The sequence below is a fragment of the Felis catus genome, chromosome B2 (genome assembly GCF_018350175.1).
Source record: "Felis catus isolate Fca126 chromosome B2, F.catus_Fca126_mat1.0, whole genome shotgun sequence".
NCBI lineage: Eukaryota > Metazoa > Chordata > Mammalia > Carnivora > Felidae > Felis > Felis catus.
This window is the reverse complement of record NC_058372.1, coordinates 10920650-10940230: the sequence shown is the minus strand read 5'-3', so window position 1 is coordinate 10940230 and position 19581 is coordinate 10920650. Positions and strand designations below refer to the sequence as shown.

The 19581-nt window shown below is 43.2% G+C and overlaps 1 protein-coding gene across 4 annotated transcripts in view; it reads left to right on the top strand.

Annotated features, from left to right (window-relative positions):
- RNF144B (ring finger protein 144B) overlaps positions 1-19581 on the top strand; it is a 186521-nt gene that overhangs the window by 105483 nt on the left and 61457 nt on the right. For 2 of the 4 annotated variants that reach the window (XM_023253627.2, XM_006931411.5), the window contains exon 2: positions 12137-12334. In XM_023253627.2, the coding sequence (XP_023109395.2) occupies positions 12170-12334 (165 nt within the window). In that variant the 5' untranslated portion in view covers positions 12137-12169. Of the gene's footprint in view, positions 1-170; positions 329-429; positions 576-12136; positions 12335-19581 lie in introns of those variants that run through there. The other 2 variants (XM_023253628.2, XM_003985746.6) reach the window with 2 other exon arrangements.

Below are 19581 nucleotides of genomic sequence, written 5' to 3'. Positions count from 1 at the left end.
ACGCGCGGCTCCCGGCGCCGCCGCTGGCGAGCTGCGCTCCACGCTCCGCGAGTCCGGGGCGTCGCGGCCGCTCGCCGGGGGGCGGGGGGGGCAGCGGGCGCCTGTCGGACCTCCTCCCCGCCTCCCCCCTCCCGCCCGCGGCTGCACCCCCCCCCCCCCCCCCCCCCCCCCGCCCCGGTCCCCGCTGCCGTCCCGCGGGGTGCAGAGCTGGGGCCGCGGAGCCCGGAGGACCGCGGAGGGAATGAGCCGGCTCCGCCTCCCCGGGGCGCGCGGGCCAGGCTGCTGAGAAGCCCCGGCGGCGCCCGGAGGATCCGAGCCCTCCCGCCAGGTAGGTGTCGCCGAGCGCTTGAGCCGCCGCGGGCGGGCGGGGACGGAGAGACCCGGACTCCATGGTCTGTAGCTTTCTTTTCTGCCTCCTCTGCTTAACAGCGCCCAGAGTGGGATTCCTTCCGAACGCCTGAGACACCTGTTAACTTTGAAAAATAGACGCCCCTGGAAAAGGGAGAAGAGAAACCGGTGTCGTTTCCAGTAAAACGGCCTCTGCGAAATGTACCGCTTGGCAAACGCAAGATTAGGTCAGACCTCCCCGGTGTCTTTCTTAAGGGGAGACCAGAAGTTGGCATCAGCTCAGATGTTGACCTTCCGTTGTTTGGAAACGCACACAGCACGGTGTTGACACGCGCAGATGGGAATGAGATGGGATCTTGGCCATACGTTATAGCGATTATTTTGTCAGGCAGTTGCTGATAAGACAGAGTGAAACTCGGATCCTGTATTGCCGTTCCCAAGTGTTAGGTTAAAATGAAAGGCATTCCTGTTTCAGCAGAGAAAAGGGATCTTGAGCTTTCTCCTCTCGGGGCACCTTTTGCTTTCCTTGTGACTTTGGGGGATCCTGCTGCGAGTCTACTCCTGATGCATGCACGTCTTACATTCAGATTTCTCAGAAATGCATTTCCCTGTCTGGGAAAATGTCCTCTGTCTTCATGCTCTCACTACCGTGGGTCACTTTCTTATTTCTTTCTGCTGCAGGTATCTGATTAGAGGTTAGCTGGGAGTCCCCATAGGACTATCAGTGTTCTAAGGTGGCATTTCTGGATGTTTGTTTGAAGTCTGCAAGGCCTGAATTAAAGAACAATGTATCTCACATTTATGAAACAGCAGATGGGGCGGGAGGGGGGGGGTCTAGGCCCAGAAGCAAAATAAATGAACTTTGAGATGACTCAGTTTTTAGGGTGTGGGTAAGAGGAAAAAGGAACCCAGCCAGCCTTCACAGAGTTGCTGGCTAATTAAAGTATCTGGCTGCTGCAGTGTGCACTGAGATGAGCCTCTGGGTCCCTGGTCCCTTTCAGATCTCACTGTTCTGTTGGTCTCTCCATCTGCTGACCCTGTCCCCTCTTCCCAACCCTAGTCCTTTTCCTAAGTAGCAGCCCTGTAACTATTTCTGAAATGATCTTGGGGAGGGGGAGGGGGCAAGAAAGATAGATGTAGCAGAACCATGGGCCCCATTGGGATAATTGTATTAAACCCAAGGCCACATTTTCACAGCCCTCCTGTTTTACCCTTGCACACCTGTGACTGGTCTTTTTTTTCCCTTGTGGTGGGCACACACTTGGAGAAATAGGAAAGAGAAAAACCCTTCTGTTTCTAAAGTAGCCTCTGATGAATTGAAACTGTCGTGATGAGTAAACAAATACAATGTACACATGTATATAGAGAATGTAAGTGTAAAACAGATGTCAAGTCGCGGAATCGGGCTTCTTGAACTTTTTATTTAAAACAAACAGGAGAAAACATAACCCCCCAAGCCCCCAAACCAATCACTCTAGATAACTTGCTCCTACACTACTGTGCTGGAAGTGAGGTGTGAGTGTGGTCAAGCACTGTCCATTTACCCAGAGTTTTACAAATATTTATAGTCGTCTGTGCCAAATATCTTTGCACTGAGCCCCACAGAACATTCTCAGCATTCAAAAGCTCCATTCTCATGAATGGCTTTAGTTCATTGGCAATTTAAAGGCATCCAGGCTTTCAAAGTAGGTCAGTTTAAGACACATCTTTTTTTTTTTTTTTTTAATAATTAGTTTTTGGGTCTCCCAGATTGTGAACTAGGTTTTCTGAGCCAAACTTGACAGCAGAGAGAAAAATTATCCTTTATCTAGAAAGAAAGAGGAAAAAAAAGCTTGTTTTATCTATATAATAAGACCACTTAGCTTCCTGAAAACTACCTTTCTCTTCAAGAAGATGAGTACTTTTAATCTGAGAAGATAAATTTAAATTTTCGATTTTGAGAAGCAGGTTTAATGTGTTAAGTATTTAGGAGCATTTATAAGGACCTCAGAATCCTTGCTCCGTGGTGTTTCTGCTAATTCTGGCTTCTGTATTTCCCGTGGCCTTGACTTATGACATTACTTTCTTGTTCAGTGAGGTTCTTCGTGTTTGAAATCACCAGTTTGAGGTAGAGGTCAGGAATCATGCTGAACCCAGATGTTGGTGAAGGAACAAAGTCCAGACAGTTTTGGGACTAAACCTACTTTGTGCAACTGATTATTTTGGATATGGGAAAGGAGCCGAAATGCCACACAAATCCTCCTTTCCACTTTGAGCTTTGGGGAGTAGGCATCTGCAGTCATTAGTCCTGAGTGTTGGGACTGTTTTCCAGGGATGCCTGCTTTAATTTCTGGAAGCTTCTATTCAGTCACGTTGTTTTACCCGAGTATGTTAGATGTTTGTCATCTTGACTTTTTTTTTTTTTTTTTTTTTTTGGTAATGTTTCCCACATGTCATCTGAGTGTTAAGTAACCTGAAGAGGCATAACCTCACCAAAGTTAATTTAATTATTTAATTTTTAATTTGCTTTTTCACCTTTAGGTACAGGCAGGAGGTCTGTACTAATGTTCTATTTTTATTAACTTTGGCATTTGCTTTTGCTGGGTCGATGCATATGTCTAAACCCAGCACATCGCATTTCAATGGTTATTAAGACACGGGAGGCTATACATTAAAGAAAGTAAAAGTGGCCAACGTTTTTGCAACACGGAATGAGAAACTTCTCGTTTACGAGGAGACCTCTTTCCTTGAACTGAAATCACAACAACCTGAGTGCAAAATACTTCTCTTGTTCACAGCTGGGGAGACTGCTGATCACATGGCTTTTGTAGCATCTGTTAAAGAACATACTCTTAAACCCGTGTCTCCTTGGTTCCCATCTCCTCTGCAGTCATGAGTTTGAGGGCCAGACTTTTACTCAACTGGTTCTTTGTCTTTGGGGGAAGAAAGAACACATCATCTCTCATTTGTCTCTTTGCTGGACTTGTGGTCAAAGCTTCATAGAAACCCACAAATTGTCCTCTGTTATCATTATAGAACATTATCTGTTGACAACCTCCTCAACAAGCTTATTCCTTGTAAGTGGAGACTGGGTTCGGTCACCTTTACATCACTAGCACCTAACGTGTGGAATTCAGAATTCAGTTCTTTGTGGGGTTGACTTTGTTTCCTACATTACTGGGTTTTTGAGAAAAGGATTTGGCAAAGGCGAATGAAAACATACCTGCTGCACCTTGCTTAGTGTGGGATGGAAGGGAGTCCTCTCCCAAGCTGCTTTTAAATTTGTTTCTAATTAAAGTTTGTATAGGAAACTTCTGACATTCAGAAGAGAGGGTAATACAGATACATGTTTGTATCCATTTGGAGCAAACATTTTGATTTAGCTACGTGTGCCTTAGCAACTGTAGTTTCCTGGTAATGTCACGACCCAAGAAGTCAGCCCATCTCTTTCTTTCTGTATGGGGCTTTCTGAAATAACACGTCTCCTTGATCTGTTCATTACATCATTGTCTGACTTGCCTTTAAGTGGCGTTCTTCCTGCTTCTGAGCTTTGTTGTTATGCCAGGCAGAGGGAAGACGAATTATTCAGCAGGGCTGCATGAATAATTGTGGGAGGCAGGGAAGCACTGATTAAAAAAACGGGGTGGGCAGGGCACTCTGGCGGTGTTGAGTGGGGAGCTCCCACGAAGAGTGTAAAATTACAGTGCCGAAAATATCACGGAGCTGTTATTCGCCTATTCACGCCTGCCTTCTCTGATAAGTTTTCATTGTTAGAAAAGCCAGGCACGGATTTTCTCCTCTTGGGCCTTTCCCTGTAGCGGTAATGAGAATGTGGAAACAGGGCAAGAAAAGAAGGAATGTACTTTTTAGAAAAAGGATCAGCATTGTGCAGATGTTAGAATTTGCTGTCCCAGATGCCTGTGCCCTGAAGGATTTAGAGTTAGTCATCTGCTTTGTTAGCCGTTGTCCCCATAAATCTTTCCGTATATTTCTCCTGAATATTTGGTAGGAAAAAACATTAAAATCAGATATTGTTCTCACCATAAAAAATTACAAGCGTGTGAGGTGATGGGTGTGTTAACTAACCTTACTATGGTAATCATTTCGAAACTTGTGTAGACATATATGTGTATATACACACATCTGTGTCTCATCATTACACTGTATACCTTAAACTTATACAATGTTACATATCGATTATATCTCAACATAGCTGGAAGAAAATTAGATCTTAGTAAGAGCTGTAACAGACTTTATACATAACAATTTCAAATAGCAAAGAGACTGTTTAGAAAACAATGCTAATAATAATATTTGCTGATTTCGGCTCAGGTTATGGTCTCACGGTTCATGAGTTCGAGCCCTTTGTTAGGCTCTGTACTGACAGCACGGAGCCTGCTTGGGATTCTGTCTGTCTGTCTGTCTCTCTCTCTATCTCTCTCGCTGTACCTTCCCCCTACCCAAAATAAATAAACATTAAAAAAAAAAGATATTCCTCCTAATGGAGTGTCTGTCCTTTTCACCTGTATATGAGTTAATAGGGATGTATTTACACATTAGTTCCATTTTTAGAAGATTACAGTCTCCGGGTTACACATTTATAATCTTGTTGACATCTTGGTAACTGTTGGGATGAATATGTTAAAGCTAAGGAATTACAGGCTGAAGTACTTTTTCATTTCCTGGGGAAGAAGATGTAGTCTGTTTCCTATTGCACGAGGCACGATGGTAAACAGTCTTTTACGGCAATGCTGCTACCTCACAAAGCCCGAGTAGGTGAATATTTGCTTTCATCACACCTAAGAACTAAGAATGGCTTGGATTTGTTTATACTCGAGAATAGTGTCTAATCTGTCTTGTTTTTGCATATAATGATAAAGTGTCCCATATGTGATGCCAGGTATCTGTTGTTGGCCTTGGGTGTTCCTCTTTCAGAAAATAATTAAGTAGGGGTGCCTGGGTGACTCAATCAGTTAAGTGTCCGACTTCAGCTCAGGTCACAATTTTGTGGTTCGTGGGTCTGAGCTCCACGTTGGGCTCTGTGCTGACAGCTCAGAGCCTGGAGCCTGCTTCGGATTCTGTGTCTCTTTTTCTGCCTCTCCCCTGCTTGTACTCTGTCTCTCAAAAACAAATAAACATTAAAAAATAAGTAGATAGAAGATATTTGTTTCTCTGATATCACTGGGTTTGTACTGGTCCATCTAGTCCCTGAATGGCCAGAGAGTGGGTCAGGGATGCAAACAGTAGAACCACAGCCCTGGCCACGAAGGAGGTCTGCCCTAAGTCCTTACCTCACTAAGCACTAATACCCATTGTCCTTGCTACTGTACCAGCCAGCTGGTCTACCTTCCATTCCAGACTATACTTAGGGTAGCCAGCTGGTCTACCTTCCATCCCAGACTATACTTAGGGTAGAACTTCAGCAAATGGCTAGTGACTGATGATGGTCAGCACTTCACTAGACTCAGTCTGTACCATTTGAGTCGTTAATAGCTTCTGTTAAGAACACCAACTGGCGCTAAATAGTTGCATTGGGCAGAAGTGCCAGGGTCAACACAGTACTGATTTTCAGATTATGTTGAGTGGAATCTGGTTGTCTGACATGTCGTTCTTGGTTGGTGTTGGGAGAGCTTCCTAACAAGGCAGAGATGGGAACTTTGGATTGCTGTTTCATTCTACTCGGTTAGAATATTGGCTTCCTGAGAAAATCTCTCCGTTATGAAGGCAACACTTCAGACATACCTTCCCCACCACCTACCCTTCTTGAAAACCTTTCCCTTTGTAAGCTTTCTCTGAGTCATGCTTTCATATCTTTTATTCCAGCTACCTCACAGGAATGACTCAGTGCCTTACATGGGCATGGAAACATTTTGAGAGTATTCCTGTGTCTCCTCTTCTGTTTTGTCCCTTGTTCTTGAGTAGATCTTAGACTTCCGTAGCACGGTTTGGAATTAAGACCTCAGCACAGATCAGCTGGCTTTCTACACACATTCATATTCTCTTCTGTCAGTAATACCCAGGTGATTCATTCTGTTTATTTTCTGTTTCTCTGGGTCTCTTTAATTCTGCTTCATCCATTTATCTGAATTTTAAAGTTTTTGCTGAATGGTGCAAAAATTCCTAAATAACTAGGTAAGTATCCCGGTGAAACACTGTCCCTTCCGACTACATTATCCTTTAGTGCTGTGGAACGATCACCGAGACTCTGGGTAGTGAGGCAGGCGTAGACGACATTAGTTAAAAATACTTTGAATGTTGGCTCTTCCAGCCTCTGCATTTTTGGAGCAGATTGCTTTTCCAGGCCGCCAGCAGAATACGAAAAGTCCTTCTACATCCTGTGCTTCTAGCATGCCGCCCCGTTGTGTGGTTAGTTATATTTAAGCAAGTGGTACTTGTAGAATCTGGGTGAAGTCCGTCCTCGCCGCCCCACCCCCACCCATGCCATTAACTTTAGCGAGTTTAAACCTAAAAGCAGCTGTCCGGTTTCTTTTTTCTTCCCCAACATGCCCCTTGTCCTCTCTGCCAAAATTCTTTCCTCATTGGGTTCGGCTGGGTCACATCTGCCATAATGGTAGAAGCTGGGATCCTCGTTACCGTTTTAAAACAAGCAGGAGGGTGGACCATTCAGGTCACTTTCTTCTTTCAGGTGAAACTTGAGGTATGAGGCAGAACCAGTTGAGCAAGGCAGTGAGATGAATTACCGGCTCTCTGGGTGGATAGCTTTCCCCAAAACCTAGAAGGGAGCGGGTGTGAACCGTCAGTGCACCTGCGGAGACATGGTGCTGTGAAAGGGTCCGGAGCTGTCAGCATGTGTGTGCGTGTGTGTGTGCGTGTGTGTGTGTGGGGGGGAGTCAGCTTCCTCTGGACACCCCTTCTGAACTTCATGCTGTTTGCTTATGGTCTGGGTGGGCAGCTGAATTTCTTCTCTTGGTGGTTCCATGCTGCGGAGACCAGGGGATCCGAATAAGATGTAAGTGAAGGGACACTAGGACACCTGGGAGCCATTCCCGACATCTCTAAGAAGAGAACTTCAGGACTGTCCTGATTGTTCCTTGAAGAGCTCTGTATGTAATGAATCAAGGGTGAAAGGATTTTCTGGATTCATATTCTCTTTATGAAGCGCTCAGCATGTGTCATTCATTTTAAAAAAAATTTTTAATGTTTATTTATTTTTGAGAGAGAGAGAGAGAGACAGAGTACGAGTGGGAGAGGACAGAGAAGGAGACACAGAATCCAAAGCAGGCTCCAGGTTCTGAGCTGTCCACACAGAGCCCGACACAGGCCTTGAACTCACAAACCACGAGATGGTGACCTGAGCCAAAGTCTGGGTGCTTAACCGACTGAGCCACCCAGGTGCCCTGAGTCATTCATTTTTAAAACCTTTATTAATTGATTTTGCCCAGAGTGAAAACTCGAAGAGCAGGTTTTCAGACTGTGCCTGGTGAAGCCTTGAGCATCTGTGATGGTGCCTGGCAGGTGCCCAGGGACAGGTCCAGGGGACCTGGCCTGGCTCTCCCTGTCCTGGCTCTCCCTGTCCTCTTCCACCAGCACTGGCCCACCTTAACTCCTTTACACGGTGGCAGTTTACTCCAGATTTTGTTTTTGTAAAATTCCATCGCCTTAAACATGTTTGAATGCCATCACTTCAGGGAGTCGGTGTTATTGCCCACAGAAAAATAAATCACTTCTTTTTGAAGAAGCATTTTGAATTGTGCACATCTCAGAGATGAAATATGTGACCTCCTTCCTCTTTCTCAGTCACAAGTACGGCCTTGTGTGGAATGCTTGGAATTTTTGTTGTTGTTGCTTTAACAGAACAGGTCTCTGCTTTGGAAAAGGCTTTTATCAAAATATTTTTACAGATAAAATATACTTTAAAAAGTTGTGTACATGTATATATAGTAAACCGCTTAATTGAGGTATGATTGATGGCCAAAAGCTGTATATATTTAATGTATACAACTTGATGAATTAGGAGATACATATGTACCTCAGGAACAGCATAATGCCTGTACTTAACAATGCTACATTGTATGCTTAAAATTTTGCTAAGCGGGTAGACCTTTTTTTTTTTTTAAGTTTATTTTGAGAGAGACAGAGACAGTGCAGCAGGGGAGGGGCAGAGAGAGGGAGAGAGAAAGAGAGTCCCAAGCAGGCTCTGTGCTGTCAGCACTGAGTCTGATGCAGGGCTTGAACCCACAATCTGTAAGGTGAAGACCTGAGCCAAAACCAAGAGTCGGGCGCTTAAGCGATTGAGCCACCCAGGGGCCCCACTAAGAGGGGAGATCTTCTGTTAAGTGCTCTTACCACACATACACACACACATACACACACACATACACACACACACACACATACACACACACATACACACACACACACACACACACACACATACACACACACATACACACACACACAAATAATGACAAATAAAGTGGATAGGAAGAAACTTGGAGGTAATAGATATTAAAAAAAATTTTTTTTTTAATGTTTGTTTATTTTTGAGACAGAGACAGAGCGTGAACGGGGGAGGGTCAGAGAGAGAGGGAGACACAGAATCTGAAACAGGCTCCAGGCTCTGAGCTGTCAGCACAGAGCCCGACACGGGGCTCGAACTCACAGACCGTGAGATCATGACCTGAGCCGAAGTCGGACGCTTAACCGACTGAGCCACCCAGGCGCCCCGGAGGTAATAGACATTTTTATATTTTTATAACTTTGGTTTGTAACTCACAAAGTAAGGAGTGCAAACTTACAGATATGGCAGGTGGTAAGACCATGTTTCACTATTAACTTTTTTTAAATATTTATTTTTGAGAGAGAGAGAGTGAGTGCAAGTGGGGGAGGGGCAGAGAGAGGGGGGCCAGAGGATCTGAAGCGGGCTCTGCGCTGACAGCAGAGAGTGTGACACAAGGCTCGAACTCATGAGCGCCAAGATCATGACCTGAGCCGAATTTGGACGCTCAACCAACTGAGCCACCCAGACACCCTCAAAAGACCGTTTCTAAGAGATAATCTAAGGAGTATGCAATTATGTCTTCATTTTGTGAGTGTCCTATGTCTCTTTCTAAAAAATGTTATAGGGGCACCTGGCTGGCTCAGGCAGTAGAGCATGAGACTCTTGGCCTTGGGGTTGTGAGTTCAAGCCCACATTGGGGGTAGAGATAAAAAAAATTTTTTTAATTTTAAAAATTAAAAAAAAATGTGGTTTGAGACTGTAAGAAATAATTGACTTTGCTGAAGAATTTCTACATCTCCTGCTGTGTTGGAACAGCAGGACTTACCTGTTCCTAACAGCTTCCTCCAAATGGGCTCTTCCCGAAATTGACATTTGTGACATGGGGAGGTTCTGGTCTGTGTCAGTCCCCTCTTCCCTCCAGAAGCATTTACTGGCTACATTTCTTCTTCTTTGCTGTGGCCTTCTCCACCTCCTCTCACCCCTCCTCCTCCTTCCTTTAAAAAAAACTTTATTAAGTTTTAACATTTTATTTCCAGTGTAATTAACGTACAGTGTTATATTAGTTTCAGAGCTACACTGAAGTCATTCAACAGTTCTATACGTTACTCAGTGCTCATCAGGCTAAGTGTACTGGCTGCATTTCTTCTTGATGTTTGACTAGGGATTTCTATTTTTGTGGGCAAAAATCATCAGAATATGGTGTATACACCATGTTGGGAAGATAGAAATGTGAAGACAGCACTTGGATGAAATTGGTGATGTGTGTGTTACTTTGAGAAACAAACAGGTGATGGTTGTCTAAGCATCACCTGGAAAGAGGAGAGAGGTAAGATCACTAATTGACCCTAAAGTGAGATTTTTTTTCTTTAACTTCAAAATCCTGAATTTTATACATAGGTTGATTTGCTCTTGGATGATCGCTCATTAATAGGTAAATAAGAACACCACATCTTAAGCCGTATACGGCCTTTCCCAAGAAATACTATCATGGAAGCCAATCATTGGTTAGCTTCCTATTTAAATTTATTTTTAATCAAGTCTACTACTGAGGGAGTAGGTAAAAAGCCTTGAATATTTCAGGTTACTAGAGTTTATAATAACTGTTGATTCTTTCTGGTATGACATTAAGAAAGTTAGTGCAGTTAGATCTCATAGATCTTTTTTCTTTCCATCCAATACAATTTGTTTTTTTCTCCCTTGTCATACTTTTGTACCTGTATGTTGAGACATAAGCCACTGTGGGGCTACATAACAAATGCCAAACATGTAATTTCTTTTGCTCCAAAATGGGGACGAGAAGAGTCTGGTTCTTGTAGGGGGAGAGCGTATTTACATTTATTTCTGTGGCAGAGTTTATTAGGATTGGCCATACTCTCTTGAAATGGTAAGAACTTTAGGATTTTCCTTCTCTTTAATTAGAACATGAAATTTCTTGATGTGCTATAAACTATAGAAGATTACTTTCACAATTACTTTACCTCTTCTAAAGGTACTCTGAATAAAAACAAGTAGAAGGGTTTCAGTTATAATTTTTGTTTTTCAGTGTAGGAAAATCCTATTGTCTTGCCATATTTAGAGACAGATTTTACTCTGCACAGTTTCGGTGACCTTCGATAGTTGTAGTCATGGGCTGTTTGTCTCTTTATCTCTTTGTCTCGGGTTTCCTCTCTCCCTACCCCTTCTAACTTCTTTCTCTCCCCGTTCCATCCTTCCACATAATATCCAGTCTCTGGTGTAAGGGGCCGGGACTGGGCTTGGTCTCAGAAGATGGAGGTTCGAATTTTGCTCTGCTCTATACAAGCTCTGAGAACCCAGGCAGATTATTTAACTCCTCTTCAGAAGAAGTTATGATTGCTTAGCATCTCTATAAGATGAAGGAAATAATCATCACGGTTGCAAAAGAGTAAATGCAAGGACATATGTGACAGAACACAATCAGCACTGGTCCCCCCTTGAAGAAAGTTGATTGGTATGAAACCTATAGAACGTAAAGTGTACCATTTCAGTTGTTGTAAGTGTGTAATTCGGTGGCATGAAGTACACTCACAGTGTTGTGTAACTATCACGTTCTCCATTTCCAGAACTTTGCCATCATTCCCAACAGAAACTTTGTACCCATTAAATGGTAACTCTCTATTTCCCCCTCTCCCAACCCCACCTTTCTACTCTCTGTCTCTCCGCATATGATGGCTCTAAATACCTCCTACTGATGGAATCATACGATGTTTGCCCTTTCGTGTCTGGCTTATTTCACTGAGCATAATGACTGTAAGGTTCATCCTCCTACTCCCTTTTAAAGGTGAATAATATTCCATTGAATGTTCATATCACATTTTGTTTATCCCTTCATCTCTTGATGGGCATTTAGACTGTTTCCACTTTTTGGCTAATTGTGAATAATGGTGCTGTGAGCATTGGTGTGCCAAGTATCAGTTTCCATCCTGGTTTCAATTCTTTTGGGTGTATGCTGAGAAGCAGAATTGTTGGATCTCATGGTAATTCTTTCTGTAATTTTTTGAGTGGGGCATCCTATTTTCAAGTTGTTGTTGTTTCTTTTAATCTGTTGGATTATAGTATGCAACTCCTAAATGGCGTGTTTATTCCTTGTGGTCTTTTCGTTCCCATAATTTACATTATATGAGTCAGGATGGTGAGGTCACCTTCAATTTCTCCAGGAGCACCTTGCCAAGGTGGCAAGCTCTATAGGCCATGGCTCTCAGAAATGCCTTTGATGTATGCCTAGATATCCCGGAAAGTGAAGGTTTGCTCTGTTGGTGCCCAAATGTTTTGGTTAAACAACAGCTGTATTAATGAATGCAATATTTTCTGCTTTGGACCTTCCTGTAGGGGTTGAGGAGACTGAAGAAGGCTGATGGGCTGATGGGCTCAGCTGGTAGGTTCCACTGTCTCACCATGACCACCGAAAATCTGACGCCGGGAGACCTGGCTCCGTCCCCCCTCGTCACTTGCAAACTCTGCCTGTGTGAACAGTCCCTGGACAAGATGACCACACTCCAGGAATGCCAGTGCCTCTTCTGCACAGATGTAAGTTCTCCTTGAAGCTTTCAACACGAGCGTGAGAAAATACAACGGGGAGAACTGTCAAAGCACAGGATAGATTTCAGTGGCTTTCTGAGAAACCAGGGTTTGCTACAACAGCCTTCTGTTTTGGAGAGCAATTCCACGTTTGGGTCTGTTTCCAAATAGTGTCTGGAACGGTAAATCCCGTATTTACTGTTTTTTAGGCAAAGCATAACGTATATGTGATCTTTAATTACTGGTTGAATAAGCAGGATCTGTTCTTAAAGTGCTAGGTAAGAAACAAAATAGAAATATTTTTCACACATCTTCGTTAACTCCCATCTGTAAGGAGCTCATCCCGTGTTGGATGGTAGACCAGGTGGCAGTTAACTGAATTTTCTTTCATCTACTTTCTTGTCTCTTACAAAGCACATGATACATAACTTTTTTACTTCGTGCTTCTCTCCCTTTTTTTTTCCTGTCTTCACAATATGCTGAATGGTACTTTACTCCTCATAATAAAGAGAATATGTAGGTAGATCTCCAGGAGTGGGCCTTCCTCTTTTAGTGTGACACTTGGTATCAATGGTCATGACCTTGATGGCGCATTTCCCTGGAGTCTGGTTGATTAAGGTGTGAAGATAGGAAGCAGACTGTTGAATTCAAGGTGGCTACTGCAAGTGTGAACCCAGTGGTCCTATTCAGATTTTCATTTATTCAAATATCTTTTGAGCTCCTACTGTGTGCCAGGCACTCTGCTGGATGTTGTCCCATAGGGAAGATGGACTCATTGAAGGAACTGTCCAAGTTTGGCAAGGTCAAGGGTAGCTAGATGTAGTATACCAGCAGACTGTCTCACCTGCTTGGGGATGGGAGGGGGCATCCTGGTGGCAGTGATCTCTGAGCTGAGGCTTTAAACAAGAGTTGCAAATTGACGCTCATGGGTCACGTCTGGGCTCAACACATTTTTATTTGGATCCCCAATTGGGAAATTTCATGAAAAAATTAAAAAGTGGTAAGATCTAGCTACTCCATCCAGGCCTGTATTTGTAGGCCCCAAAGAGACGATCTTTCCTCTGTTTATACTACCTTCCTGTCTCCTGTATGTATTTGAATCAACTACTCTTAAAAAAATTTTTTTTTTCATGTTTGTTTATTTTTGAGACAGAGAGAGACAGAGCATGAACAGGGGAGGGGCAGAGAGAGAAGCAGACACAGAATCCAAAGCAGGTTCCAGGCTCTGAGCTGTCAGCACAGAGCCTGACGCGGGGCTCAAACTCACGGACCATGGGATCATGACCTGAGCCGAAGTCGGAAGCTCATCCAACTGAGCCACCCAGGCGCCCCATGAGTCAACTACTCTCTTAAACCGAGGATGAATTAAGAGTCATGCGGGATGCAGACTGGCATCTCAGCATGGCAGAGGCCTGATGTCCAAGTTATAATATTTACCTTTTATCTGTGCTTTGGTAGGGCCTCGTCTGGGCAGACTGTTATTATTTACTAGACAAAAAGTGTAATAATCACCAGACAAATCTAGGTTTCATGCCCTGACTAGAGAAGGAAATTGAATAGTTCAGGTATAGTGACCAGTGCTTAAATCAAGGAAAGCAAGGACAGAGGAATCATTAAGGATGTAGAGTCATTTATAAAGCGGTGTATTTACTAAGCATACTTTTTTAAAAAATAGATTAACAATTTAAGGTGAAATTTTGCTCTTTCTTGTTAATTTCATCAAAATGTCATGTTCTCAAGCCCATTTATATTGATTAAAAAACTTTTTTTGATTGAGGATTAGGGTAGGGAGAAGCCTTGGAATGATTTTTGGGTAAAAAGGAAAGTGACTAGGGATGCCCAGGTGGCTCAGTCGGTTGAATGTCTGACTCCTGATTTTGGCTCAGGTCATTATCCCAGGGTGGTGGGATCCAGCCCCATGTCAGGCTCTGTGCTGAGCCTGGAACCTGCTTAGGATTCTCCCTCTCCCCCCTCTCCCCCCTCTCCCCAATAGAAAATGAAAAAAATAAATAAATAAAAAAGGAAAGTGACTATAATCCTTTCCTTAAGTTTTGAACTCTGGGATCCAAAGATGACAAGTGTCCCAGGATCTGTGCCAGTCACTGGGATTTATCAGTTTGAGAAACAAAGCCAGCAGAGGTCCTCGCTTTTAGGGGCTTATATTCTATCAAAGGCAGTTGCATAATAAACAATAAACATAATAACTGGGTGAGTTACAGAGGATTGGGCAACAGGGCTTAGAGAAAAGGCAGAGCAGGGCCAGGAGGGTGGAGTGCAGGTGGGGGCTGTTGCAGGTGTAGCAGGCTGTGAAGAGGACGCCTCGCTCAGTGACGTCTGTGCTTGGTCCTTCCTCATGTTATCAGTGTGTGTTGCTTAAGGAAGTGACCTTGTTGTTGAGGGACGGCTTCGGTTTCCTTTGGTCTTGCTTTGCTGCTGAATGCTGTGTTTCTGAAAGGATTCTTTCTGACCTTCTCACATAATTTTTGGACCCTTGCTAATCTTTGAAACAAAGGAGTCAGAAGCAGCATTTGGTTAAAGGCAGGAGGGAAATTTTTGTCTGGGGGTTACTGATGTTTGAAAAGCAGGATACGGAGTTCAGGTTTTGCCATGAGACCTGATAGTTCAGGATTCAAGTTTGTGCTTGTCAGCGCTGGGTAGAGGGTCCACAGGCAGAGGTGGTACCTCACATTGACAAGGAGTGCACGCTGTCACAAGGATTGGTGCACGAGATCTCAGTTCCCAGTTAAAAACAACACAACGGCTTCTCGGTTCCCCTTTGGCAATTTGAGGGTAGGAGTTAGGACAATGAGAGTATTCTGTCATCTATGATCAGACTTCCTCATTGTTGGGGAGTACTCCAAACCAGAAAGTCAAATGGCTTGGTAGTTTTTATATCCCTCCGACGCTGGAACTTTTAAAAAACTATTAAAAAATGTGTCCAATCCCACACATTTTAATTTGCACTCCAGTATAGATATTCAATGTCAATAGTAAAGGTATCAGATGTGTTTTGCGTTTTCAAGGCTGCAGAGAAATATGTGACACATTTGAATCAGCCATATACTACTAATTTCTGACTTTAAATATGATTGCATGACATCTTCTAAGTATTGGCTGGGAAAGACTTCTCGCGCATACCGTGTCTTTGAGATGGTGTTGCTAAGATCCTTCTCCCTCCCTTCCTCATTATGAGAGGGGTCAAATGGAATGGTCCCCCTGCTGGATGCGGTACTATACTGGTATACTTTCATAATTTAATAAAGCTTTTTATACATTCTGTCCTTAAGAATGTATAAGGACATTCTTGTTTTCCCTAAGAAGTATCCCTGACCACGTTGCTGTGAGCTTAAATTCTCTCTGTTCCCAAGATCAGTGTGCTCTGGGAGAGCAGTGTGGATAGATGTGGGGTGTCTGACCTGACCATTGGATGTGAGCCAGGTCATTCCCTATCTTTAGGGAGATCGGGCCTTCCGATAGGTACCCCCAACCCACGTGCATTCTGTGGACCTCTAGTGCTGTGAAACAGAGGTGATCCTTGACTAAACTGTCCCATGGTCCGATTAGCTCAGAAACTGGTATGTTCTCCATTCCTTTCTCGGAAGGATCATAATGCATTCTAGAGGCTCTGTGAAATCTTGTTAAAAGAAAAGCAAGGGGACCATGTTTAACTTCTCCTGAGGAAGCATTTCCATTTGACCACCCCACCTTTTTAGGGGACTACCCATTAACTTCCCCACAACTCCGGCTCTGGAGAACACTGCTTCAAATTATTCCCTGTAGGTAATTCTTGATTTAAATGACATCCAGAGAAAGGAATGTGATGGACTTTGCTTCAAATAATCCATGAGTATAGCTCGTTTCTTGTTGAAGGAAACTTAACGTGTTCTATTTCTGATGACAGTTTCTGTTAGACTCTTTGCTCAGCTGTAATATACAGAAGAAAGTGTGGCATAAAGCAAGGAGCAAGGAAGGCTAAATATATAGGACAGAGATAGGCCTTGCTCTCATTAGCATGGCTGAACTCACAGACCATTACGTGCATTGTGGAGTCAAGAAGTTGATATTGTGGGGTTATGGAGAGAGGTGTTGCAAAATTACTTGCTCTCGTACTTGAAGGTTAAATATCCCAGGGATGTTCGTCTACTAACCAATGATATGCAAAAACTCTCTCTTTCTCTCTCCTGTGGATTTAAATAACTCAAACATGAAAATTCAAAATTTCCTTTTCTGGCATTTGCAACATACTCCTCCAGATAATGATACCACACAGTTATAATTCAAGTGGAAGAAAAAAAATTCACAAAAGTCCATTATCAAAGGAGGGAAAATTTGTGGGTTTGCTCCCCTGTGAGCAATTTTTGCCTCTCTGATTTATTCTGGAAGCTATTTCTGTCAGCCACGAATTAAAGCATAATGGAGACATAGTTGTTGCTTGTTTTTATAACCTAGATAATTTCACCTGAAAAGAGTCGGTATGTTGGGCATGGCCTATTTACCTTTCAGATTAAAGACAGGATGTGCTGAGCAAAAAGAAAATAACGTCCAGCCGTATTCTTGACTTTTTTCCATTACATTTTGTTGGCTCTAAGTAGTTAGAACTCCTTTTACTATTCATTTCTCTGAGCCAAATGGATTTTCCAATGTTTAAAAAAGTGAGAGGAAATATAAAACTTTTTAGACCAAGCCCTTCTTTTCCTTGGGGCCTGTTGAGTGACCTTTAAGAAAAGCCCACATATGGCCTTGGAGACATTTACAGTTTGGAAAGATTTGCAGTGCGTGCGTGCGCTGGCGTGTGTGTGTGTGTGTGTGTGTGTGTGTGCGCGCGTGTACCCATGCACACATGTGCACCCGCACGGGTTGGTAGCTTCCAAATGAAGCAGAGAACCTGCGGGTGTTTGTGCCTGGATTCTAACTGATAACTACATTAGGATTTCAGAAGGAATGACATTTTTCGACTACCACCTCCATTTTCCCTTTCCAGTGCAACGTGGTGGTTAAGAGTGCAGATTTGGGGGTGTCTGGTGGCTCAGTCAGTTGAGCGTCCGACTTCGGCTCAGGTCATGATCTCATGGTTTGTGGGTTTGAGCCCTGTGTTGGACTCTGTGCTGACAGCTCAGAGCCTGGAGCCTGCTTTGGATTCAGCGTCTCCAGTTCTCTCTGCCCCCTCCCCCCCCCCCTTTCAAGAATAAATAAACATTAAAAATTAAAAAAAAATTTAAACATGAGTGCAGATTTGGAGGTAGGAAGACCAGGCTCAGGTTCAGGCTTTCCCATCAACGTGTGTGACTTTAGGCAAGATCCTTAGCTTCTCTGAACCTTCCTTTCCTCTCCTGTGGGGTGGAGGGAGGTAGGGGATGATCATCCCTATCTCAGAGAGTGGTAGGAGGCATTGAGTGAGAACTCCAGTCAAGTGCTGAGTCTCTTTTAAGTTGGGACTGTTTTAGTCCTTTCTTTCCTAATAAGTTCTACTGTGTGCTGAGCTGTCTTGTTTTTCAGTAATGTTTTAGAGAAAGGAAATCCTGTAAAAACTAGACCACCTTCCTCTTTAGCCTTTTATAAGAAGATGGTTTTATAGGTGATTTCAACCTTACTACTATTCTGAGACACCCACAGACTGGCAATTAGGGTAGAGAGAGAGATTTCTCTGTGGGATTTGTCCAAAGATTGGCTAATGGCTCGGGGCTTCGATTGAAGAGCGAGAAGTAGGACTTCGAGGAAAACCAGCACAACTTTAAAAGTGAATAGATGAGGGTATCTCCCCAAAGAATATGAAAACACTAATTTGAAAGGATATGTGCACCCCATGTTTATTGCAGCATTATGTATAATAGCCAAGCTATGGAAGCAGTTCAAGTGTCCCTCAATAGATGAATGGATAAACGATGTGGTGTATATACACGAGGAATATTATTCAGCTATAAAATAGAATGAAATCTTGCTATTTGCAACAACATGGATGGATCTAGAGAGTATCATGATAAGCAAAATACGTTGGTCAGAGAAAGACAAATACCACATGATTTTACATATATGTAGAATTTAAGAAACAACAAATGAACAAGCGGAAAAAAAAGCAAACCAAATAAAACCCCAAAAAAACAGACTCTTGACTACAGAGAACAAACTGGTGGTTACCAGAGGGGAGGTGGGTGGGGGATGGGTGAAATAGGTGATGTGGGGATTAAGAGCACATGTATCGTGATGAGCCCTGAGTTGTGTATGGAAGTGTTGAATCACTGTATTGTACACCTGAAACTAATATGGTACTGTCTGTTAACGATACTGGAATTAAAATTAAAATAGTCAAAATAAATAAAACCTTTAAAAAACCCTGTAACAGTGAACAGATACACACATTTCTGATGGATGTAAGAGATCAGATGGCCCAGTATCTCAGGCTACCATTTATTTAAAAGCTGATTACCCCCAATAGGAATATAGTAATAGAATAACTTGTTGGCTTGATATGTATAGACTAGTATCATTTTAACTATTTTTTATTGAGAATTCTCTGGAGCTGCAGGAAATAACAAGGCATCGTACGCCAGCAATGTCACAAACATTTTTTTGTCCCCTCCTCTAGTCGTGGCCTGAGGCACTAAAATTCTCCAGTTCTCTGCCTTCCCGTCTTGTAGTACATTAGATGCACAGAAGTAAATTCTGCCAATTTAAGGCCTTCTCTGATTCCGTTGGTTTCTGCTACTAAAACATTTCAGTTTACAAGGTTAGTCTTCGGCTTTCCCTTCACTTTACTTTGGGGTAAAGTGAAATTATCTGTGCCAGGTTTTCAGTGACTTCATCTGACATCGTTTATTTGTAAATGACTTCAGTATTCTCACTGCTGAAACTTAAAAGGGTTCTGAGGATAATGACTTTGACTTTGTATTAGTCAAGTCACTGATTTGAAATGCAAATTCGATACTCTATTTTCCTACTGTGGAGGGAGCTGCGGCAGGCCAGATAGCATCGGAGAAACAGGAGCAAATTGTAAGAGCGTGAGAAACCGAGTCAGGATGACTCAAGAAGGAGTTGGCTTTCTGGACCCATGATCTCATCCACGCCTAGTGCTCACCACTCACTTACTCAAGGCAAGTGGTGAGGTGTAGCAAGACTGAAGAGCAGCAAAAGGAAACCACACTCTTTGGGCTGAGCATCTCTGTCGTAGCTCCTTTCTGGATGCCAGGATGGTTTCACATCTGAGACTGGGTCTCAAATCTGATTGCTTGGGCTCCATTGATTCAACGGACGCAAAAATA